The sequence below is a fragment of the Pelobates fuscus genome, chromosome 1 (genome assembly GCF_036172605.1).
Source record: "Pelobates fuscus isolate aPelFus1 chromosome 1, aPelFus1.pri, whole genome shotgun sequence".
Lineage (NCBI taxonomy): Eukaryota > Metazoa > Chordata > Amphibia > Anura > Pelobatidae > Pelobates > Pelobates fuscus.
The window spans coordinates 448,051,601-448,077,730 of NC_086317.1; the positions used below are offsets into that span (position 1 = coordinate 448,051,601).

General features: G+C 40.1%; 1 protein-coding gene across 2 annotated transcripts; it reads left to right on the forward strand.

The window, feature by feature from the left end:
• Nucleotides 1–26,130, forward strand: MSANTD4 (Myb/SANT DNA binding domain containing 4 with coiled-coils). Of its 2 annotated transcripts, XM_063430244.1 has the most exons (4): nucleotides 2–322; nucleotides 15,845–16,437; nucleotides 20,987–21,088; nucleotides 24,379–26,130. In XM_063430244.1, exons 2-4 carry the CDS (start codon nucleotides 15,976–15,978, stop codon nucleotides 24,952–24,954), a joined length of 1,140 nt encoding a protein of 379 aa, XP_063286314.1. In that variant the 5' UTR covers nucleotides 2–322; nucleotides 15,845–15,975; the 3' UTR covers nucleotides 24,955–26,130. The 2 variants fall into 2 exon arrangements, with proteins under 2 accessions (XP_063286324.1, XP_063286314.1); XM_063430254.1 differs by lacking the exon at nucleotides 20,987–21,088 and having other exon boundaries at nucleotides 1–322.

Genomic DNA, 26,130 nt, shown 5'->3' on the forward strand with positions numbered 1-26,130 from the left:
CCAGCATGGTGTGCCCCTCTCCCTCCTTGTAGTAAGCTATCCTGCAATGTGTGCCTTGCCCTGCCTCCTCCTCCCCCCATGTCTGCTCTGGCTGCCTCTCTCTCCCTATCCCCCCCTTGCTAGCTGGTTTATGTGGATCCCCCCTCCTCTGTCTGCCGGTGCCTAGCAGTATCCCACTCCCCCCTTCTCCTTTACTCCTATTATTTGGGGCTGGGCATCCCTGCTCTCGGAGCCTCAGGGACATTATAGATAGCACTCAGCTCTGCATCTCAAGGGGCAGCAGCCGCGGCAGCCCTGCCCGCATCGCCGACCCCCCCAGCAGGTAAGAGCCGCCGGATTGAGCCTTGTGCCGCCTGCTGAGCAGTCCCGAGCCGGCGGCTGGAGGAGCAGGAGCCGAGCATGGCCTCTCCGCCTGACTCCCCCTCTGCTCCAACGCCGCCATCTTGCCTGCTCTCCCCAGCTCTGCTTTGTAAACTGCATCATGTCGGAGGAGCTCCCAGGCTGCTGCTCCCAGGGCTCCCACAGGGCTCTGGGGGCCACTGCCTGGATGGGGGGGGGGGGGCCCTGCACACTCACTGCACATACTGCTTGGAAGCCAGGCACATGCTACACACTTACTACATAGTAACATGGACAGTCTTTACATGTAGACTTACTACACAAATCCAGAGACAAATAGAGCAGTTATGTGCATGCTTACATTCATGGTATACAACAAAGGACTGCACAAACACATTGCTGTTTATGTACATGTTACATACTTCCTACATAGTAACATGAACAGTCTATACATGTAGACTTACTACACAGATACAGGGGGATACATAGTGCAGGACATATTTTCAGGACATAAACTACTGTTAATGTACATGCTACATACTTAGTGCATGCCAATTAACACTTCGGTTGAGGGTACTTGTATTTAAAGTGCCTTACTACACACCCCCAGAGACAAATAGAGCTGCTGTGCATGCTTAGATTCATGCTATACAACAAAGGACACGTTGCTATTCATGCACGTTACATACTTGCTACATAGTAACACATGCAATCAGTGCATGTAAGTTTACTACACATTAACAGATGCACACAGTGCAATGATTGCAAGTTATATTCTTGCAGGACATAAATATGTCACATAATGACTGCATTGTAACCTGAGAAATCAGTGCATGCAGATCTACTACACAATACTAAAACAATGCAGATGAAACATGTTACACTTATACAACACAACTAAAATGGAACAGACTGCTGCCAATGTACATGTTACAAACACAGTAACAAAGGCACAGCCTGCAGTCCATGTACACAGTTCTACTATGGAATAATGGGGATATGTAGAGTAATGAAAACAGTTTTTATACTTTCTGAACAGTAACCAGGGTATGAACTGTAATCACTGTACATGTTACATACTAACTACATTGTTAAGTTGGCAAATCACTGCACATATACCTGCCTCATAATAACTTGGGGGTGTAGTGCAATGATGCATGTGTTACATACTACACAGTAACAAAACCATGTGCTGCAATAACTGTACATACAAATTACATGCTTACTACATGGTAAAATTAGCATAAATGTCATTGTATTATCCTGTATTATATGCTTACAAGATTGCACTAATGCTAATTTTCTTTACCAAGGAAAAGGGATCAACTCTACTTATTGTATATTAACATGATTTAGATTCGAATTAATGCACATATCACGCTTACTACAGTTACAGGGGCATGGTCTGTAATCAGTGTACCTTATGTGCATATTAAACAATTACAGGGACATAGCCTGCAATCAATGCATGCATTTACTACACAATTTTAGAAGCATATTATACAATCAAATAACTTGTTTTGTTATCATCTCATCAACTCTTATTGCAGGTTAGCTGACCCATTTTGTCACGGTTACTTTTATGTCTCATCTACCTATTGTAGATCACTGTGGTATATATATATATATATTTTTTTTAGAAATAAAGTTATTGAGTTAGATTAAATGCACACATACTACACAAAATAAAAAATGGACCAAATGCTATTACACAGTAACAGTATCTGTGTAGAATATTAAAATACTTGACTATATGTTTGTAGCAAAGGTCTAAGGGAGCAACAGTCAACATCAATTTCTACAATGATTGCTCCATATTTATCACCTTGCCCCAGAATTGGTCTTTCTTTATTCATGAGTTACATTGTTGTGCTAATTTACACAGCTTAACTACATCAGGATATGTAGAGAAATTACATCATTAAAATGTGTTTGTTAGAAATTTGCAGATGCACTGTTTCGATTTGCTAACACGTATAATGTAATTCATAATATTATTTTCTCTTTATAGTCTTGACTTTTTTACGATGTTTACGCTATGTAAATCTGAATTAAATAGGACGACATATCGATGTAGCTCATCTTATGTAAGATTTTCTGCATCTTGTGATGTGTCTGTTTGTTCGTAGTCTACTGCAGTGATATCGGTTTTCTGATCTACTCATTGTTAATGTTTAATATTTGTACAGTGTGTGTTTTCTGTTAATGTACAGTCAGCTTGCACATGCAAATGCTACTTCTAAAATATTGTGAAATCAAGAATCTCAGTTCATTTTATATAAATTTTCCTTCAACATGCTTAATGGTATGGATATTAACTTGTAATACATTGTAAACCGTTTCAAAACCCACACAATAGGATATACATATGTAGTTACTGCAGTTATTTTTCCATCCGTATGACACTGCCATTATTAGTCACAATACTTACATGATGAGTTCAGATTTTGATATATTCTAATACTCCTTATATGTATCTAGGTAAAGGTATGCAGATAGAACTGAGAGTTCATTCTGCTTAACCCTTTAGTAAATCTTCAACAATTTATTTTTTCAACATTCAAGAGCCATTCGTGCTTTTCTGTCTTGTTTGTGTGAGATATACATACACACAGATTACACACACCCACACATTCATCAGCTGCTTAACACAGTGTGGGCCTATTCATGCAGAACCTGATGTTTTAGACGAGGAGGAACCGTGATCTCCATTTGCACAGTGCAGCCTCTTTCATTACACTAAATGAATGCAGACCACTGTGTGCCTCTCGGCTGCTCTAGCTTGTAACAAAAATAACTAGATGTTTTCTTTTTTCTTTCTAGATCTAAACACAGAAAGGTAGATTTAAAAAAAAAAAAAAGAAAAAAGTTACACTAATATGTAAAAAAAAAAAAAATTGGACTTAAAATAGGGGACACACTGAAGCTTTAGCTACCTAAAGATTTATGTACAATGTATACAATGCACATGTAATGTACACAATTATGTTGTACGTTTTCTGTAGAAATGTATTTTCTAGTAGTAGGCTAACATTTTGTTAAGCACAATGTTAATGATAAATGTAAAGAACCCAAATTCAAAAAATATGTTGTGTTAAATAAGAATACTATAGCATTCAGACATTGTTTCTAGGCCTTAGAGTTGGTTATACAGTCCCATTCTGTTATTTATCTGCTTCTCAGCTGATCCGGATTTATATAGAACTGTGTAAATGCTGCATTTGTTTGCAAATCACCCATCATGGAATATGCAAAGTAGTACGCACAAAAAAAGAGATGGACCATTTATGAATGTTGATTAATTACACAAATATGAAGGTAGATTATTTTCCATTTCATACAATGAGAATTGTGGTTTGCAACTGCAGCATTTGTAGGACAGTGCCACCTGTTGACAGGAATTTAGAAAACATATGTGAGGCATCTTGTGTACCTAAGGTATACAGTGTGTGCAGACAAGTCTGTACCTGGTATCCTTCTACATGGAGCTCTGCATTAAATAACTTAACTCTTTAAGTTACTTAGATATGTTTTGTTGGTGATGAAGTTAATTCATAAATACCTTATTTACTCAAATCTAATGCGCCATCGAATCTAATGCGCACCTCAATTTTTGAAGAGGATACTGCTATACAACATTGTGCTACAATAAAAATGTAGTAACATTGATGGTATTTCAGTTTTAGTGTTACAGGAACGCAATTAGCCTGTGTGAATTTGCCTGTGTGAATCCGCAACTTTGAATTCACCGGAATGCAATTTGCTGGAAAATTTCGAATTTTGCCCCTAATGTAATGCGCCATCGAATCTAATGTGCATTCGAATTTTGGAAACTTTTTTCACAAAAAAAAGATGTGCATTAGATTCGAGTAAATACTGTATTTTATATTAGCTTTCAAAGGTCAGCTTTTTTCCGCCTCTGATAACTTATATGTATTTATAACACCGTATTATGTATGAAGAAAATATTGAAACATAAGGAAAAAATGAAAAAAAAAATCACAATTTTTCTTATAATAACTTCATAACAAAATATGCAAGTATAATTCAATACTTATTAGTCTTGATCAGGGGCGTATTAGCCGCGAGGCAAACAAGGCATTTGCCTTGGGCGGCATTTTCCAGGGGGCGGCAAAAAAGCCGCCCCCCAAATGCCCAAGGCAAATGTCTTGTTAGCCTTGCGGCTAACAGACATGCTGGGCTGCTTCTGGGCAGTCGGGCGGCGCTGCTGGGCGGCCGGCGAGGGAGCACTCCCCCTGAGCTGTCTGCTCAGCTCCCTCGCGCGCCACAGTGAGGCTGGGAGCCGGAATATGACGTCATATTCCGGCTCCGCCTCCCAGCCTCACTGTGCGGCGCGCGAGGGAGCTGAGCAGACAGCTCAGGGGGAGTGCTCCCTCGCCGGCCGCCCAGCAGCACCGCCCAGCAGCCACTGGACCACCAGGGAGAAAGATGACCCCCCCCCCCAGCATTCCCAAAGGTAAGGAGGCTGGGGGGGGGGGTTAAAGTAAAAAAAAAAAAAGTGTTAATGTGAGTGAGTGTGAGTGTCTGTTAGTGAGTGTGTGTGTGAGTGTCTGTTAGTGAGTGTGTGTGTGAGTGTCTGTTAGTGAGTGTGTGTGTGAGTGTCTGTTAGTGAGTGTGTGTGTGAGTGTCTGTTAGTGAGTGTGTGTGTGAGTGTCTGTTAGTGAGTGTGTGTGTGAGTGTCTGTTAGTGAGTGTGTGTGTGTGTGTGTCTGTTAGTGAGTGTGTGTCTGTTTGTGAGTGAGTGTCTGTTAGTGAGTGTGAGTGTGTCTGTGAGTGAGTGTGTGTGTCTGTTAGTGAGTGTGTGTGTCTGTTAGTGAGTGAGTGTGTATGTCTGTTAGTGAGTGAGTGTGTGTGTGTGTGTGTGTGGCTGTTAGTGTGTGTGTGTGTGTGGCTGTTAGTGTGTGTGTGTGTGTGGCTGTTAGTGAGTGTGTGTGTGTGGCTGTTAGTGAGTGTGTGTGTGGCTGTTAGTGTGAGTGTGTGTGTCTGACTGTGTGTGTGTCTGACTGTGTGTGTGTGTGTGTCTGACTGTGTGTGTGTCTGACTGTGTGTGTGTCTGACTGTGTGTGTGTGTGTGTGTCTGACTGTGTGTGTGTGTCTGACACTGTGTGTGTGTGTCTGTGTCTGCTAGTGTGTCTGTGTCTGCTAGTGTGTGTGTCTGTGTCTGCTAGTGTGTGTCTGCTAGTGTGTGTCTGTTAGTGTGTTAGCGAGTGTGTGTGTGTTTCTGTTAGCGAGTGTGTGTTTCTGTTAGCGAGTGTGTGTGTTTCTGTTAGCGAGTGTATGCGTATTTAGAATGCGGGGCGGGGTAAAGGTTGGGTGGGGGTGGCGCGCGGCGGGGCGCCTGAGTTTTGTGCTGCCTAGGGCAGCACAAAACCAGGATACACCACTGGTCTTGATTGTTAAATGCATCATATTCCCTGGATTTTAATTACTTTTTTGACAGTTATATGACAAGTATTGCAAGGATTGAAATCTGTTTTTAAAAGTATACCGTTCCACAATTAGGTATGCTAACACTATAATTTAAAAGGGTACCTGTTATGCATCAGCTTTGCTAGGAAATGTATAGATTTGGGAAAAAAGTATGTATTTCTCTCACCTGTCAGTTAACTCTTCCGCATAGGCTCTAGGCTAAAGATTTGCCTGGCAAAAGTGAGCAGAAATTACCTTCTGCAGGTGGTACTTCTGCTCTCCCAAGCAGAGCAACCACAGCCCATGTGTTGTGGTTGCTATGGAAACTCCCTACCAACACTGCTATCGCTGGTTAGCGAGTATAGTTCAGATGTTGGCATGCGTACAATGAAGCCTCACACGGGAGGTTTGTCCCTAGTTAGGGCAAATCACTGATGACTGGAGAAGGACGGAGTGGAGTTGGATGCTACACGAAGAGTAACACCCACAAAGGTCAGAAGATGGCGGTACTGGAACACAGGTGAAGTGAGTATATCTTGATACTTTACATCTAATACATCATGTATTTCTGTGATACATGATGTATTCTATGTATTTGAAGCTGATTTAAGGTAAGTAAAGTTTTTTTATTACACGTTCACTTTGAACAGGAATCATAGAATCTAAGACACTAAATAAAAGTATATATTTGTAGAAAGTAGACCCCTCATCTCCAGGATATGTAAAATAGTATTTGTACACTTTTTCCATTTAACAATTTATTCACCAACCTTCTTTTCATTTAATTGTGTGTGTTTTTCACATACAGTTTATTTTCATATCCCACTACTATAAAGACCCCATATTTATATTCTTCAACTGCCCCAGCATACTACAACACCCTACATGCAGCCTCTTGCCAGATTTTGAGAAGTTGTAGGGTCAAATTACAAATATGTAGTTTTCATATTTTTACGATTTGTGAGTGCTCTGTACTGTGTGATCGCAACATAAGAGAAAAATCTCCTCTGAAAAACTCAGCATGAGAGTGCTTTGTGAAAGGAGCTTTCTATTGGCTGCTTTCTGTCCAATCAGCAGATCCTTCTTCAAATGACATCATCAAGTGGATAGGCAGGCAGGGCTGCGATAGGGGCTGAGAGTGAGATGCAATTATGGGTCACTGTGTGATCTGTGAGCGCCGTATAACGTCTTCATTATATTCCTTGCTTGTACGTGTGAGCAGTGTGCACATATCAGTGTGATCTTTTAACATTTTTGCATCAGTATTACCTATGAGTAGTCTGTATGTGTGTGAACTGTTAGTACTGTGTGTGTGTGTATGGATGCGAATTTTACCACATGACAGGAGGCTTCATATTTGCATATCTTTCTTTACTGAAAACTCCAGCAGCATAGTAACAGTAACAACCAATGAGAAAAAAGATATGCTGCCCATAAAAGGGTCTGTCTATGACATCATTTCCTCTTTCTTTGCTGCCCCAACCGCTTCAATCCTCTGACGAAGAGGAATCATACGTACCGCGCACCCTAGATGTGATTGACGAGTGGCAAGGGGATGATTCACTTTCCGAAGAAGAGGAGTGGCAGGACCTACCTCCCACCTCCTCGAGATATGTTAAGGAGACCTTCCTAGACACCACCGACGGAGACAAGGATAAAGATACCCACACCGATATGACCGGAGATAGGGTGTTTATGGACGACCAGGGGAATCCACTCTTTGACCCACGTACCATCCGACATCCGCGGTCCTCCGAATGGAACCTACCTGAACACCTGACAAGGTTCATCCACTTCTGGCTGCGCAGACCGCTAGAACGAGAAGTGCGAGCACGCCTCCGGGCCGAATGCCCAAGACCTCTGTTACCCGATAAGGTGGCACTTACACCTGAATTCGACAATACAGTGATGGTCTTCATGTCCCGCTCAGGCCGAGACCCCCGTAAAGGGGTGGAGAAAGGCATGAAGGCGACGCAAGATAAATTGCTGGACTTACTCGGCCCCATTGCGAAAATACTCTATTTCGCAGACCTAGCCCTCAGCCAGGGCTCCCAACTAGATCCCCATATCATACGGGAATGGGCTCAGAGATCGGTCTGCCTACTGGGCAACGCTAACGCCGCATTATGCACAGAAAGGCGCAAATCGGCTTTAATCCGCATCGACAACAAGCTCCTAGACCTCGGAGCGAAGGAATTCGGGCCGAAAGCCCAAGGACAATTGTTTGGCGATGCCTTCATCGCAGAATTGAAAAAACACGTAAACCTATTCACCACTTTGAATAAAGCCCAAACATCACTCAAACAAGTTTTTCATACACCAACTACAAGAGGTGTTTTTGGAAGGGCTGGTCGGAACCGTGCCACCAGCCGATTTTGGTCCTCAGGTTCCAGACCATTCACACAATCCCAAAGCTTCTTCCCATCTACGACGCAGAGACCCTATGCGTTCCGAGGAACTGGGAGATCTAGAGGATTTCGAGGCCGAGGACGCGGCCGCTTCTCCAATGGTGAGTTCACATACATCCCTAAATGTTTCACATTTTATTGCAGGCAGCCTGTCCCTTTTTTTTCAGAACTGGGAGTTGATTACCAAGGACCCCTGGGTACTGCAGACAGTACGAGGTTTCGTCATAGACTTCTTCGAAGATCCCATTCAAATCGGAACCCCTCCTCCGATTCACATGTCAAAGGAACAAGAACACTTGGTAGACGAGGAGATCCGCACGCTCTTCAGGAAAGGCGCAGTACAATACGCGCCAGAGGGAGGAGGCTTCATAAGCAACATCTTCCTGGTCAAAAAGAAATCTGGAGACTACAGACCGGTTATCAACCTCCGGCAACTAAACTCGTTTGTAGTGTACAGACACTTCAAGATGGAGGGAATCCATCTGCTACAGGACCTCCTCATCAAGGACGATTGGTTTACACGTCTGGACCTCAAGGACGCGTACCTGTCCGTGCCAATAGACGTACACTACCGACGTTTCCTCCGCTTCCTGTGGAGAGGACGGACGTGCCAGTTCACATGTCTGCCATTCGGTCTCAGTTCGGCCCCGTGGTGCTTCACGAAGCTCCTGAGACCGGTGATGGCTCACATTCGAACCCAAGGCATACGATGTCTCGTATATCTGGACGATTTACTAATCTTTTGCGAATCGGCCTCCAGACTACGATTGCAGACGAAATTTGTCGTTCACTTGCTGGAATCTTTGGGTTTCGTGGTGAACAGACAAAAATCGGCGCTCTCTCCTTCCCAGTCAGTTCAATTCCTCGGCTTCGACATAGACTCGAAAGACTGTGTCCTACGCCTCCCCTCAGCAAAGATAGCCTCGATAAGGAAAGAGATCAGACGGGTTCTGAGGATGGACACACTACCACTCAGGATGCTCGCCCGGATTGTGGGGCTCCTCTCTTCCTCCATACAGGCGATTTTCCCAGGCCCGCTACACTACAGGGCCATGCAACGGCTGAAGGCGGCGTACCTCCGCACCGGACACTCATACGACCACTGGATCCCATTGTCGTCGGAAGTAAAGACGGAACTTCGGTGGTGGTTACTGCACATACAAGCCTGGAATGGCAAGGCGATCTTCGGCTCGTCCCCGGATTTCATCGTGGAATCGGACGCCAGCTTGTGGGGATGGGGAGCTCACTGCACAGACGCCTCCACGGGAGGCCCATGGCAAGAGGAGGAGACCAACCTTCATATCAACTGTCTGGAATTGATTGCAGGATCCTTCGCCATCCGCAGCCTGGCCAAGGACAAATCGAATTGCTGTATCCTGCTCCGCATGGACAACATCTCTGCGGTGCAATATATCAATCGCCTGGGAGGAGCGAAGTCTCGGGCATTGACAGAAGCCACAAAGGACATCTACAGCTTCTGCCTATGACGGAACATCACACTACAGGCGGAATACCTACCAGGAATCTCCAACCTGACGGCGGATTGGTTCTCACGCCACTGGCGAGACACCAGCGATTGGAAACTCAACAAGGAGATATTCCAAGTACTACAACGGGGGACACGCCCGCTAACAATAGACTTATTTGTCTCCAGGACCAATCATCAACTACCGAGATACTACAGTTGGCTTCCAGACCCGAAGGGCGAAGCCGCAGACGCATTCCTACAGAACTGGCCCACCTTAGGAGCCTACGCCTTCCCACCATTCTCCATGATACCACGAGTAATACGATACGTACGCACCCACAGGATCTCTCTCATACTGGTAACCCCCCTTTGGCAGAGCCAACCGTGGTTCCCAGACCTCCTGGAGATGTCCCACGGACACCCCCTACTACTCCCTGTCTTCCCACTACTTCTGACAGGGCCTCGGGGAGAACCACACCCCCTCATCCTGGACGGACAACTAGAACTGGTGGCCTGGACGATTTCAGGGGTTCCTGGGCGGTACACGACCTATCACAATCGACTAAAGATCTCCTATGGGACTCATGGGCTCCAGGCACCAGGAAATCCTATATATCCGCTTGGACAGCCTGGAGTGATTGGTGTATGGAACGGAACTCCGATCCCTTTAATGCCCCTATCACGCTGATCCTTAATTACCTAGCCCATCTATTCACGCTAGGGCGATCCTACCGATCCCTCAACGTGATCAGATCAGCCATATCAGCGGCACACGTCCCGGTACAAGGCAGACCAGTGGGCCAGGATCCACTAATATGCCGATTACTACGGGGCACTAAACTAACGAGACCTCCAGCACCCAAATACTCTAATTTCTGGCAGGTAAACGTGGTGCTGGATTTCCTTAGGACTTGGCCAGATAACCCTTATCTGTCACTGAAACAGCTTTCAGCCAAGCTGACCCTGTTGCTATGCCTCGTCTCGTTCCGACGAGTGTCAGACGTCAGAGCATTCGACGTGGACGGCTTCTCCCTCACCCCAGAAGGGGTTACCTTCTCCATTACAAGACGGACTAAATCGGACTCCACCTCTGTATCATATCCGTACTTCGGATCAGACCCCAAACTATGCGTAGTTAAGACGCTGATGAGATATACGGAAAGCACAGCCCCCCTTCGAAACAATTCGAAGGGCCAACTGCTGATTTCCTACGTTCGACCTCACGGACCGGTGTCTTCGACCACACTAGCTAGATGGGTCCGCTGGCTTCTAGCGCTGGCAGGAGTTGATGCTCATTTCGGCGCACACTCGGTCAGGGGGGCGGCTGCATCCCAAGCCTTCACGGCGGGCGCCTCCCTAACCGACATCATGCGCTGCGCAGACTGGTCACGAGAAAGCACTTTCAGGACTTTCTACTTCCGTCATGCATCTCATGCTTCCTTCACACTAATTGGTTCTAAGCTTTAAAAATGCAAATATGAAGCCTCCTGTCATGTGGTAAAATTGAAGATTATGTTAGCTTTAGTGTACTAATAATCTAAATTTTAGTAATGACAGGAGGCGAATATTTCCCACCCTATAGTATCCCACCCAGGTTATTCTTGGATCTGACGGGATCAGGGATTAGTGCTCAGTTAAGCATACTTACGATTGTCGATATATGTGGTCTGATCTAGACGCTAGTTATTAACTATGTATGAATTGTATAACCTATCAGATTACATCAGGTAGATGGCAGGTTTGTCATATTGGTTCACGTTGTATTATACAGTACTAGGTCTAACTGTAGACTAGCCATCCTATAACCATTAGTATTCAGAATAATGTTTTGATATGCGGACATACTGCCACGCCAGAGACCTTTCACTTTTTTCTTTTCCTTTCAGCGTGAATATGTCTACTGCGGGATAAAGAATCACCTTCAACACAGCCATACCACGGATCTTCCAAAGTTTATCCTACTACCATGTTATTGAATTGTTAACTTAATCTGTTTATATGTTCACTGTCTTACTGTTATATGTTATTTTTTCGCCTCAAAGAAAGAGGAAATGATGTCATAGACAGACCCTTTTATGGGCAGCATATCTTTTTTCTCATTGGTTGTTACTGTTACTATGCTGCTGGAGTTTTCAGTAAAGAAAGATATGCAAATATTCGCCTCCTGTCATTACTAAAATTAAGATTATTAGTACACTAAAGCTAACATAATCTTCAATTGTGAGCACTTTTCTAGTCTGTGCATGAGTGCAGTCTGTAAGTACTGTGTGTTTGATTTGTGAGCACTGTTTGTGTAGGTGTGAGCACTGTTTGTGTGATCTGTGAGTGTTGTGTGTCCGTGCGTGTGTTTGATCTATGAGCAATTTGTTTGTGATTTGTCTAAGCCCTAATTTAAACCCAACTTATCCATTGCTCAACTCATCACACCTTTTAAGTTGTTCTCCCCATCATATTCTTTTCAATTAATACTGACTAAATAGCAACTAACATGCCAATCTGTAAGCTTTTGCTCTTCACATTTGACGTGGGTTTTACAAGTGACCTAACATCACTTTATCACACTGGGTCTTTCTCTTTTTGCAACAATAGTATAGGAGTGAACTTTTCTCTTAAAGGGCACCTGTCATAACCCAAACAACTCATGCTCATTATATTGAGCATAGGATTATATCTATACATTGTGTTAGTGGTTTTGCTAACAAATGTATAGATTAGGAGAAAAACTATTTATACATTTGTTCCCCCCCCATCTGTCAGTTAATGCTTTGGCATGCTGACAAGGGAGACAAGGGAGAGCAGAAAAGACCTCCCACAGGTGCCTCTGCTCTCCACCTATAGCAACTGCAACTCATGCACTTTGGTTGCTATGGAAACTCCCTAGCCGGCGCTTCTAGCTTTGACTAGTGAGTATAGGAACGGAGTGACGTGACGTCACTTCTCTGATTATATTTGTACTGCTTGGGTGGAGCAGAGGATGGCCCAGAGGTGAATGTTACATGAAGCGGTGCTGGAATGGTAGAACAGTGAGTAAGTCTCTATATTTTACATTGAAAACACCATGTATCTTTGTGATATATGGTATATGTTATGGAAGCAGTTTCAGGTAAGTGAAAATTTCCATTAACGGTTCACTTTAAAATCTTACAGTACAATGGAATGGTGGAGTCAGTGATAGACACAGAAGTTGAGGAGACTGCATTAGTCTAAAATAAGATTGTGAAAGATGGGTAAGATTAAAGAAGGATAAGGGAGTTTGTAGGTTTTAAAAATGTGTATTTTACTTTATTATGGAAGTATGTATTAAATGTCTCTGGCTAGGTTGGTTTTCAGGGTATATATAAAAGTGTGGACTGTGGAGGAAACGCTGATAGACTATAGCTGTAGCATGGGCGTGCTCCTGGAAGTTATGAGAGAAGAAGAGAGATGTAGGTTGTGAGCAGAACAAATAAGGCATTGGTGTTCCATTGGTGAAAGATCCAGTATTTACCTTGTACATGGATGAGAAAGACTAGAGTTGAATAGAAACTCAGGGCAGCTTGTTGGGATGGTGGCACAACTTTGGCATTATTGACTATAAAGGTTGTTTGGGTATTGCAGATGAAGGTGATTTGTAAAAGCTCAGTTTTTGAGAGATTAAGCTTTAAATAGCAGAATGTCAATCAGGAAGGAGAGAATACGAACACACTATGAATTTATAGATCAACATATTTAATGACAGGACATTGGCTGAATGAAAAATTGGTAGACAGGATGTAGTTGTTAAATGAACAAACTCTGTGCCTTTTCCATTTAACAGAATATGTGTCTGGAATAGAGATTCTCTTAACCTCAATGGAAACCTCCCGACTCTAAAATAACATGACGGGAGTAGTCTGTACTTGTCCAAAATTATGATACCTATTAATTCAGATCTTTCAATCCCATTCTGCCTGTTTAGAAAAAATATGAAGAAACACTTTAAAAGTTAGAATTTACATTTTACTAAAATAAAATTAGGAAGTTCGTAGTAGTAATTTTTAATTCTTTACACCTCAATATGGCTAGTGCAAACTAAAATAATATCGTTCTAACAGTATGGATGATATATTGGGTGACAAGCAATAAGAGTACCGTTTCCACAAACACTAGTATTAAAAAAAACAAAAAAAAAACAATAGTTATATTCTAGTTTATTATTTTACCATGTTCTTTTGTTCCGCCCAATTATTTAATCCCAGATGGGAATGCATAGTAGGAAATCACAATAAACTATTCCCCTATACATATTGTATCTCTGAACTATTAAATCTAGGTTTATTTTACTCAAATATTATATTTCAAATGACTGACATCAACCTTGCGATGACCCACGTGAGAAATTCGGCTCATCCCTGAAAATCTCTCTGATCTGGCAAAATAAAGCTTTTGCTTAAAAGTTCAAACATTCATCTGGAATACAAAATTAGCTCATTGCTTCCAAAGATATTTTTATGTTCAGCCCTCTTCATTATTAGCAACCTTACTTTTTCCCACTCTTTACCATCTTATCTTACAAACCCAAGCACCTCCTTTAAACCTCTTACTCAATATTCAACCCAGTCACCACGCCACACTCCATTAATCTAACCACTAACAACTTTGTAACCTACCTTCATAAAATGTTGATAAAAGAGGATATTTCTCTTCTATTTTCGAACTGTTTACTTGTTTTATTCTCTCTTCTCGCATATTTTCTATTTCACAAGCTGCAATATTTTCCTGAATATTTCTCTTCATATATTTTCACATGTGTCTCCTAGTGGACACTGGGTTTCTACTGCTGTCTTTTACATATTTACTGTGGAAAGGATACTTTTGTTTTTGTTATTGGGTCACTATTACTTTCCTTGCAATCATACATTGGAAACATACTCAGAATTTTTCTTCTCTTTTGATGAAAATCTTAAATACTTTACAAAACCTCGAGCTTACCTCAATGAGGCTTTCTTTTCATTACCCACGCACTGCTTCCTCAGATCTTTAACCTTTCATCAGATGTCTTTGGACTTACTCTTTTCTGTTGCCACACCACCTTTCTCCTTGATTTCATCCCCTTGCAACATACTTAGTTAATTTCCTTTGTTTTGGTTTCCATCCTTAACTAACATCTCCAATCAATCTCTGGTATCTTCAATCAAAACCTCACATAATCCAAATATCTCTGTCTACCTATCAACCTACCTACATCTTCACTACCCTTTGCCTTCTAGAATGGATTGCGCACACGCATCTGAATTCTTGATTTCAACACTACTTGAAGTGAACTTGTCAGGAGAGACTCGCTTCAACTTAATCCACCGATATCCAATAAATATATCATTTATCATAGAGATAAATTATGTATTCCGTTGTTTTGATTAAATACACTACTTTGCTCCAGCTCCCAACCTCTCCTAAATCATGTGCTATGATTGGACCCTGCTTGAGCACCAAATGTGAAATCATCTCCATGGTACCAACTTGCTAGCTTTATTACTATTACTGCATTGCTAATTCATCAGTCATTCATTCTTATACTCCTCTAGTCAGTGCAAGTTGGCTGGCAAGCAGAGTAACCACAGCACATGTTGCGTAGTTGCTGTCCTGGAGAGTACGAGAACTGCTTGTAGGACAGTTACTCCATCAACTGTCCATCTAGGCTGTTAGCTTCCTGAACTTCAATACTTCTTGTCTATTTTGTTTAAATTTGTCACCGTTTACCTGTAGGTTTTGTAGGACCCTGAAAAAGTTTCTGTGAAGTAGTAATGGGCTGTATTTTTTTGTGGGCACACACACAAATATTTCTTAGGCAGAGGTGAGGGTATCATTGTTTATTCCCTTCTTGGCTCCATTTTAAATTCTGATATTTCCTTTGAGCTCCTGCATCTTTCATTTTTGCCTAGCTTTGTTTGCCTTGTTTCTTTCCCTAGTAGAAGAAGTTGAATATCTTAAGGCAACTAATTTTGCAGAGTTTGTAGGTAGCCTGGTTATTATTTTGGTAATGTGCTATCATATTCCACAATGTTGCAAATCAAACTATTAATTGGTATATTCCAAAATTCTGAATTGAATCCAATATTGTATGATCAAATGATTATGTCTCAGGGATAAATTGAAATGTAGCAAATTATCCTTTATCTAAATCTTCACTGTCGACACATTTTTATGCTGATGGGAGTATTTTTTTTAATTTCTATCTTTAGGAAAAGGAAAACTATAAAGGTCTAAGCTGGCAAAATTACATAAAAAGAGGCAGCTGTCCCAGATTTTCCAACGGAAGTCGCGTATTGATACATCTAACAAGTGCAAAAGCGTAACACCGCAAACTACAATAATGAAACAATTAAAAAGAAAGAGAAAAAGTAATTTTAGTGTTCAGGAAACACAAACTTTACTCAAGGAGATTAAAAAAAGAAGAGATGTAATTTTTTCCAAGCAGCTTAATACCACAATTAATGAAATGAAACGCAAAGCTTGGGAGGAAATAGCAGAATGTGTGAATTCACTGGGCGAAGGAGAGCAAAGAACAGGAACGGAGGTGAAGCGAAGATATCTTGATTGGAGGGCTCTTGTTAAAAGGAAACGCCTCAATTCAGATGTCAAGCTGGGAAATTCTGGCTTCCATTTACCCCTGTCAGACTTGGATGATTCTATAAATGATGACATGGATGACAAACCAAGTGTATTAACAAGCGAGTCAAGTTTGGAGTGGAAAAATGTCTCTGATGTTAGAGAAGCAAACGAATCAATGGCGGAGATTAAAGTTGAAGAGGAAGAAGAACCCCAGAGTTTTGAAGTAAGATTGCTATTTTTGTATCCACTTATAAAACACTGATGTTTAGCATCAGGTTTTGCTAAAACTATAAATCCGTGAAATATATGACGCATGAAATAAAACAAGCAAAAAGCATATGACACTTCAGCACACGCTTTAGTACGTTTTCTCCAAACCTAATACCAACAGGGCTGTATACTGACCAAATGTTGGGATTGACCAGATACATTTTAGGTTAAATTAAGAGCGAAGCAAGAGTTTTTTTGTTTTTGTTTTTGTTTCTTTTTACAGTTCCTTGTTCAGGTATTAACCCTATATAGCATAAAACGTAAAGGAATACAATACAAATGTGTATTACAAGTTAACTTATTGAGCGTACACTTACTTTGTTTTCCCACGCCATACTGCTCTTCTGCGGCTGTCCCCTCCTTGGCTGAGATTATCAAGAGTCAACCAATCCAATTCTTTCCATTGGGAGGCTAGTGTGCATGCACGGCTTCACACTGCCAATCAGATGGACTCTATGAGAACATTTGCCTGATATAGTAGAGAGTTACATGAAGTGGTCTGGGTGCCCATAGTGTTTATTTAAATTCAAAGATGGTGGCACACACATGAAAAGAGAGATAACAGTATAATAATGATTAAATAACTGAGCTGTTTGGAAAGAGAAAAAGTATTGAAAAAGCTGTGCCACTGAACTAAAGGTTGATAAAGTAAAATGTTTAATAAAATATTTGTAATATATAGAGCACTAATAATCATTTAACATCATTGTCTGGAAATTTCATAGGAAAAAAATACAATATTATGAACTCCAGCTCAAATAGATGCTGTCATTACAATTCAATTGAGCTATTAGGATGTATCCTATGCAAACTGTTATAAAAGATTTTTGACCTTGTTTAGATGTAAATGTCCTAAAACGTTAACTTAATGTAAGTAATTAGAATCATGTCTTTAGTACCACATGTGGTGGTCCACAAACTCATCCACAAACCCATTGACCTCTGTAACAATAATCTCCTGCCCAAAAATATTACTTGAAACCAAGTTGTGCTTCTTGCTAAAAATAAAAGAGCAGTTGTGGGCCACGGAATTATTTAGCACACAAGCATTTATAATTAAAACCAAACAAAATTACTTTCTGCAATAGCATATGATTCTTCTGTATGCAATGCTGTGAACTACATTATTTGTTTTTTCGTGTACATGATATCCCTGTAGCAGATACTTTGTAGATTATTTTATTATGATTTGTAATCTTTACTAATGTGTTCTACAGACATTATTACTTATATCTGACCTGTAATTTAACCAATTAGTGAGGATTCAAACAATCAAATTAACTGCATCAAGTTTGATTATACCCGCTTTCCGTAAATAGGACTCTGAATGCAGTCTTTATTTATTATTTAACCATATTTTGGAAACACATTTATCCAATACTCTGGCTAGACTAGGCCTGTTTTATTGTTATTTTTGTTTTTAATATACCAAAACAGTCTTTAGTTAATGTAAGGCGTTCCATCTTGATACAGATTCAGTTTGTTTTTCAGTATGTAAAAATGCAACCTCCCAATGTATCAGAGAAGTAATTTGCTTATTAATATGAGTGGGACGACAGGTACATGATCATGTCAATTTAAATGGTAACTGTAGTCTACAGAGAGACCTGCTCACTTTATGAAGCCTTATGCGGTCTCCTGGCATGTGACTACTTGACGGGGCGCATATTATCAGCTTCTTCTAAGGTGACCTCATAACTTATGTTATACATGAGATAAAATCTGTGTTTCATTGCGCAAAGCCAGGTGTCTTGAATTAGTTTTGAAGAGAAGCAATTGTTGGGTTTGTCTAAGCAGTTTGTAACTGGAAGAGATGCTGTGAGAAAACAAATTGAGAACTATTGAAAGGTCACTGTCTATGTTATAGAAATATTTATTTACACCGGGGAATTTTCTAGATTGGCCCAGGAGGCTCTGGGGCATGATTCTATTCTCCATTACTGAAGGGTGTGTTAAAGAGCCAGTGAATACACCTATTAAGATAATTCAAAATGGTAATTTGTTGTCCAAATGAGAGCCTGGCTATATAGGAATTATTTATGCTAGGTTTTTAGTTTCTTTTTTTCCTTTTTAGATATTTTTTAGCACATTTTAATATTATCGACAAGTATATGTAGTACAGAAGTATTAATGTTCTACTAGTTGTACAAATAACAATTATAACAGTTTAAGCAATTTGCTTATTAGAAACATTTCCAAAACAATTGCAGCATTCCAGCTAAAGGTACACGCTAGCTTGGGTTTCCTGCACCCTGAACAAGAACTTTGAAGAAAGTGTATCAATAATTAAAAATCCACATCACACTAGACAGAACATGATGGAACCTTTAATCAAGTGAAACAGTTAGCATATTGTTGGGTTGCAACATTTTTCTCCTACATAAACGTGTCCTACTTATGAGGACACCATATAGGTTCCCCAAATGTGCAGGCTCACGGCATCATTAATTGCATACTTGGTTGGCTGGCAATGGTGAGTGCATGCGTATTGTCGTATGTTACCTCATTAGCAGTATCTTTGCCTTTGTCCTCTTTTGTCCCACATTTACGTCCCAGTGCTGGGACTTGTTTTGAAAGTACAGTAAACATAGCAGCCATGAAAAGGGCTTCCTAAATGCTCTGTGAATATAAATTACATCATGCTTGTTGTAAAATAATAACATTTTTATAGCCGCAGTATGTTTTTCAGTGCCTTACATTTAAACAGTGGGGACATAAAACAGCAAGTGATTTATTGACAGACAAAATGATGATGACCGGTGTAAGAAGTGAAGAAAGTCCGGCTCGAGTGAGCCTACTTTGATTTTAATGTCCAAGAAGCAGACATAGGCAAATCCCTCATATAAACTGCTCCACATGATGATTCCTAGGAAAACCTTCAGCCACAGAAATTCAGTCCATGCCCTCTTTCTATGCAAAAAAGACCTAATGATTCAGGGAAATAGAGGCTCTTTACCTCTGTGTTCTATACTTTACCAACTCTGAATACATGACAGACTATGGGGTTTTAAGATGTATTTACCAATACATAACTACACTAACAAAGGTTAACACTTACATTTCCAATTATTAAAGTGAATATATAAATATATAATAATAAAAACGCTATCATTAGAAAATAAAACCTGGCTCTTTAAAGTAAGCATTATTTTTTACTACACTTAATATAGAATATAATTTTTATTTTTTTTTAAACTTAATTTTATGTACCTTCTCCCCGCTTTTTATGCATGTGTATTGACCTCTTAAGGACCAAACTTTTGGAATAAAAGGGGATCACGACATGTCACACATGTCATGTGTCCTTAAGGGGTTAAAATATCTTTTTTGTGTCCATCATGAAATGTGTTGCTTAGAATTCAAAACATTTAGAATTTAATTCATGTTTCCACTTTTTCCAAAGTATCTAGGATTTAAAATATGAGTTGATTATTTTTCTTATTTCTCAATACCCTCAACAACCTAGATTGTAAATCATTTTGTGAGTAAAATTTGTAGATATGACATCGAACTTCTTTTGAAAAAAAGGAAACAGATGATAGGCTGCCTTCTTGAATACTATATGCTAAAAATAAGTTGTATATTTAATATTATATGCTAATTATAAATTGTATCAAGGTTAAATAAGTTAATCAAAATATATCCAGTTTGCAAAGTAATCTCAACAACCGTATGAGTATCAACACATAAAATAGGTTAAAAACACATTAAACATGGCAAGGTCAAGGAGTATGGCGCATCTACCACTCTTTCTTACAGTTAAATGAGCATGCAGCATATCATAGTGGTTGTTTTGACTAGAGTGTCTGGTCACCATCCCTTGGTTTATATCATACTATGAAGTGGGTCCCAGATTATCAGTATTCATTTTGTTGACCTTGCAAAGCAGAGATTGGCTGAGCGAATATCCAACCTGCATGGCCAGCTCAATGCTATCCAGGGTTGACAAAATTTGTGCTGACCACATAGAATTGTTCTGCATTATCAATGAATCCAAGGAGGAGGAGGTCTCTGGGAAGAGTCCTTGGTTTTATCAAATCCCTCCTAAACAGTTTGACATAAAATCTTTGGACAACAACGAGACACTACATGAAACAATTACACTACACCAAATTGCAGTAGTTGTATGATTACTGTGCCCCTTTAAAATTAAAAGCTTATATGTTGATGAATTCCATTAGCGATGGCATTCTGCTTCTTACACAGTATTGGACTCCAACAATGGCTGGAATCTATTGCATTCACTTTACATTTAGCGGTGGAATTGACCTATTCATTAAATTGTGTTCTATGAGCTAATTCTAATTATTTATTTTTATTAATTTATTTATTTTAGAAGATGCATACCATTACAGTTAAGATTAACAAAATGTAGCCTTATTTGAGCATAAAGTAGGACTAGCGTTAATTAACCATATACCAAAAATCATTATTAGCTTGTAAGTTTCAATAATTATCTCTGAATACAAAAATACAAACATTGACCTCTTCTGGCATTACAGGGTCCTAGTTGGAAAAAGCGAGTGTCACATCCATGCTTGGGAATCCAGCTCAACTCTCGACAAAATAGAATTCTGTATAATAAGACGCCTAGTGATGAGCAGGTATGTGACCCGTAATGTTGGAGAGATCAATGTGCATCTCAGCCCCACTCCCAAATTATTAAACTACAGACCAAACGATTTAGATGTCTACCTGTGTCCACACCTATAGGTATGTTATAACAGAAATAAAATTGTTGAAAGGAATAAGCAGAACTAATAAACCAGAAATGTTTTATGAAACCTTTACTTTTACAATATGCAACCATGATAATTTTTGTTTTTATGCCCCCAAAAGCGTCAGGTTTGGCTTTATATTCATAACTGGGAGATTTCTTGCCTTGCCTCAGGTTTTTTTTATCTCCCAAAACGCGGTGATCTATAACTCAGCCTCTCCACACCCAGTACTCCACCAAAATGGCAAATATCTGCCAATATTTTGGACCTGGGTATACTCCTTGTTTATTTTGAAAGATGAAGGAGTTCTCCTAGCAAGGGTAACATGAAAGTTTGCTATTTTTTCCAGTTCATTAAAATGCTATCGTTACCTGCCCTGAACCCAATTTGAACCTGCTCCCCATAACCATTTTTATAATGTATCCATATTTGTTCACAGTTATCGAAATATAATATGTCATTTTGGAAAAGTCCTTGTAGTTTTTTTCATAGCGATTATGTGTTTTGAATGTTTTCAGTGCAAATTTGGGAGTTACATTTGACATTTTAGAGAGGATTAAATAATAGATGTACTTATTTTAATAGCAGTATTAGCAATTATTTATTTAAAAGGACACTCCAAGCACCAAAACAGTGTTAACTTAAAGAGTTACCCCTTGTCCGGGTCTGGGTCAGTTTTTTTTAACTTATAATGCCCTACTAAAAATAAAGGATTAAATTTGGATAAGCTCCCAGTGCTGCCTTACTCACCATAACAGAAGCATTTGTTTCTACTTTTTGCCCTGAGTTCCGGGCTGCCAGGGATGTAACGTGTGCTGGGGTTGTAACTAGCCCTGGCACACAAGTGCAAATATCTCAGTGTGTGCAGCATCTCAAGCATAAGTATTCATGGTGGTTAGAGTTCTTATCTCCTGTAGTAATTAAACTTTAATCACACACAGGAGGCTATTGCAGGCTATTAACAGAGCAGGGTATAAATAATTCTAAATGATGCACACTGTGTTTTAGACTTTGTTTTTCAGTAATAGGGAGCCTGTGTAAGTAGCATGTACAAAGCAACTGCATAGGGCTGCATATACAAAGCAACTTAACTCCTAAATAGCAGGGAAGTAAGCAGTGGGACTGCAGGGGCATGACCTATTCACCAAAACTAGAGTGTTTAGTTTGGTGTTTAGAGTGTCCTATTACTACTAGGTTGTTTAACTTCTCGTTATGCTACCTTCACAACTATCGTACGTGATCATCCATTGTTCAATACCTTTTTAATCATCAACTGACCTCTTCACCACTGATTTGTCTTCTTGATCTCTTTCCTTCTAATCTTTGTATTTGTTTATATAGTACACATTTTCCTCAACAGTGTACCACCAGCCTAACTTTTTCTAGTGTTTATTGTTCATTTTGACAAATCTTTATCTTTTTATGTTAAGCTAACTGAATTAGGGAACTTTATAAGCAATATAACAAAATTCAACAGATAAGCGAGATGTTACCAGCATGGAATACTATTTTGTTTTATTTGAGATACAGAGAAATAATCATAGTCAATCAAAGCACTAACACATTGTGTGCAATATGTGTCCGGATGGTTATCCTTTCATTAAAGGGCCACTATAGGGTCAGGAACACAAACATGTATTCCTGACTGTAAAGTGTTAAAACTACCATCTAGGCCCTGTGGCCCCCACTTGCCTCCCTAAATATAGTAAAATCTTAATTGTATTCAACTCTGAAGCTGCTGCCCTGCCTGTGAACTGCCTCTGTCTGCTAACATCATCAGAAGTGGTGGTCTGAGCCAATCACAAGGCTTCCCCATAGGATTGGCTAAGACTGTCAAGGAGGCAGATCGGGTGCAGAGCCAGCACAAGTCAAACACAGCCCTGGCCAATCAGCATCTCCTCATGAGAAAAGTTCAGTGTCTGCATGCAGAGGGTGGAGACACTGAATGGCAGTGCTGCTTACTCTACAGCACTGCCCAAGGAAGCAGCTCTAGCAGCCATCTGAGGATTGGCCAGTGGAGTTATCACTAGGCTGTAATGTAAACACTGCATTTTCTCTGAAAAGACAGTACTTACAGCAAAAACCCTGAAGGTACTCACCATAACAAATGCAATAAGCTTTAGTTGTTCTGGTGACTATAGTGTCCCTTTAATCTTTGGTATTTTTTGATAATTTCTCCTATCTCCCAACCTGCAGCATGCTACAGAAATACTACTATATACGATTTTATGATTTATGTTTTTGGGAGTTGTATGTCAGTTAGTAGCTCCAATAGATAAACTGACTATTACACTGCAATGCCTGAAAATGTTGCTGTTCCAATAAAACACTGCTCATAGGATAAGCTCTTATGGAAACATATGTGATCGGCTGCATAGATAACGCGCAAAAGAGGGACTTCAGATACTGGATATTGTTTCAACATTTTTTCATGTATTTGAAAGCCTAAAGAAATTAATTAAAAGTCATGTGGCAGCCTGGAGTGTCCTTTTAAAGGAAGATTTAAAAAAAATAAAAAAAAATACTTAAGATACTTTAAGACAAAGTTGATTCATTTTACCCAAAATAACGCTGGGCACCAAAGATTTGAACTACCGGTAGATTACTACCGGTTATAATTGTTTAGTCTATTCGCTCTGTGAACATTAATATTGCCTTTATATAAAGTACAAACGATAGGATAAATCATTTTGAAAAATATACCTTTCAGGTCTCCATAGTTTCAACCTCAAATTCTAAAATGTTTTTGTGTTTGTATACCTGTCTAATTGTTCGAGTGTGTGTTTATTGCATGGGGGGTTCTGGAAATATCATAATAATTTTTACATTTGTTGCTCTAGTATCCAGGGAACCCTCAGTTGCACTATATTCCCCAATACACATTACAGATTTATGTATTTGTTATGATATTTTAAATTACCGCTAAGGCTAGATATTCTTTAATCTTAGAGAAGCCCATATATGTGTCCTGCACTGAGATTAGGGATCCTGCATGTAGAGGTTTATCGTATGATGTGACATCACCCAGTGGTCAGTAGGTTTTAAGAATATATTCTGGCTGTTGTATTAACAGGCAAATCAGTCTACATTTAGGATGTTTTTTTTTAAATATAATTTGTAGCCCACAAAATGGTTTTCTTACAAACATCACCATTCTGTGCTTTTTATTTTCACAGTTTGAGATTGAGGAAGAAGATGAAATGTTGTCCACTGTTCTGCCTGATTCCAGGGAGGAGAATGACCTACCCGAAGAATTTCCCCGAATCGAGGAGTTTGGGACCTTAAGCTCCATAACCCGAATACCATACAAAGATTCTCATCTGTTGGTGACATTGGAGAAGCAAAAACTGGAGTTAGAACGGCAACGCCTAAACATTGAAGTGGAGAGGCTTCAGGTAGAAAAAGAGAGACTGCAAATAGAGAGAGAGAGGCTCCGGCACTTGGACATGGAGCACGAGCGACTGCAGCTTGAGAAGGAGAGGTTGCAGATCGAACGAGAAAAATTGAGACTGCAGGTTATGCATGCTGAAAAGCCAAATCTAGAGAATGATTTTGCCCAGGCAGAAAAGACTGTTTTGCAACCACTGGACATAGAAGCTGAAAAATTAAAACTTGAAAGGGAGCATTTGCAGTTAGAAAAAGAGAGGCTGCAGCTATTAAAATTTGAATCGGAGAAGCTCCACATAGAAAAGGAGCGTCTGCAAGTTGAAAAAGAGAGGCTTAGGATTCAAAGAGAGGGGCATCTGCAGTAAAAGTAGCCCTTTAGTTAAATTAGTTTCATAGTACAGCCGTTTTGACATTGTCTTTGTTGCTTTGTCTGTCTAGATTTCTGCTTCTGTAGACCAGCAGGGCCTTAGGCTGGGATGTTGTACTCCTGCTCTTGACCTCAGTGTCAGTGTGCTGCAGAAAGTCAATGTGCCTGCATAAATGAAAGTTTGTGAGACTGTTAGTGAAATTAGACTGTTTTTGCACCTGCAGGTATTGTGCTACAAGACCAAGATAGTCACCTGTTTAAAGAGGGACAAATAGCTACAAATATTCTAGAAAGCTATGTTACCACGTCTCCTCCAATACTCCTCTATTTTATCAACTGAATTGTGAAATACATGCCTCATTTATTTATTTTTGGTCTTTAATTCAAATAATTGACTGAGGGATGAATAGCCACTGTGTTATAAGCACCGCTTTTTTTTTTTTTCTTTGCTATAGTGAAAATGTCACCTATTTAATAAAGCTATTTAGGTGCGTCCGGCAAGCCAGCGTTCGTTCTAAAACAGCCTTGTTGGATACAATATCATTTGACTTACCTACCAAGAGTATTAGATCAGGGTGGACAGTCTAGATTTGGTACCCCTTTTAAGTCTCTAAAAAGTGCCATGTTACCATAGTATTAAGCACAATCAGGGCTGCTGGATGGCCATTACAGAGTATTTCTTCCAAAGCAAGAAAGCCTCCACAGTGCTTTGCATGTTTGCGGTCCTGCTTGGTTGATTAGCAAGCTTGCGTCCCGATCTCGTGCATCAGCACCCCCCCATTTTGGACACTCCTGTTGGCACACATCACCAGGGATGCCATATATTCCATTCTTTCAACCATGCCCCCTCTTTTACTTTTATATTTCTAATTGTTAAGAGGTATACAAAATAAAAAGCCTGCCAGTGTTGTTAATGTTCCCTCTGTGTTCTTTGGAATGCTTTAAAAAAAATAGTTTCATAACTATTTCAGTGCTTATCCGTTAAGCAAGAATGCTTAGAGGGAACTGTGGTGATAGCTTTAATTAAATGCCTCTCGTCACTTTAATAATAAAGGGGCACTCTAAGTACCATAACCACTGCAGCTTGTTCAAGTGGTTTGTAGGATGCTGTGGAGGGTGTTCCTCAGTTTTGTGTCGAACCGGTGTTTAGAGTGCTTCAATAATCTGTGAGAAA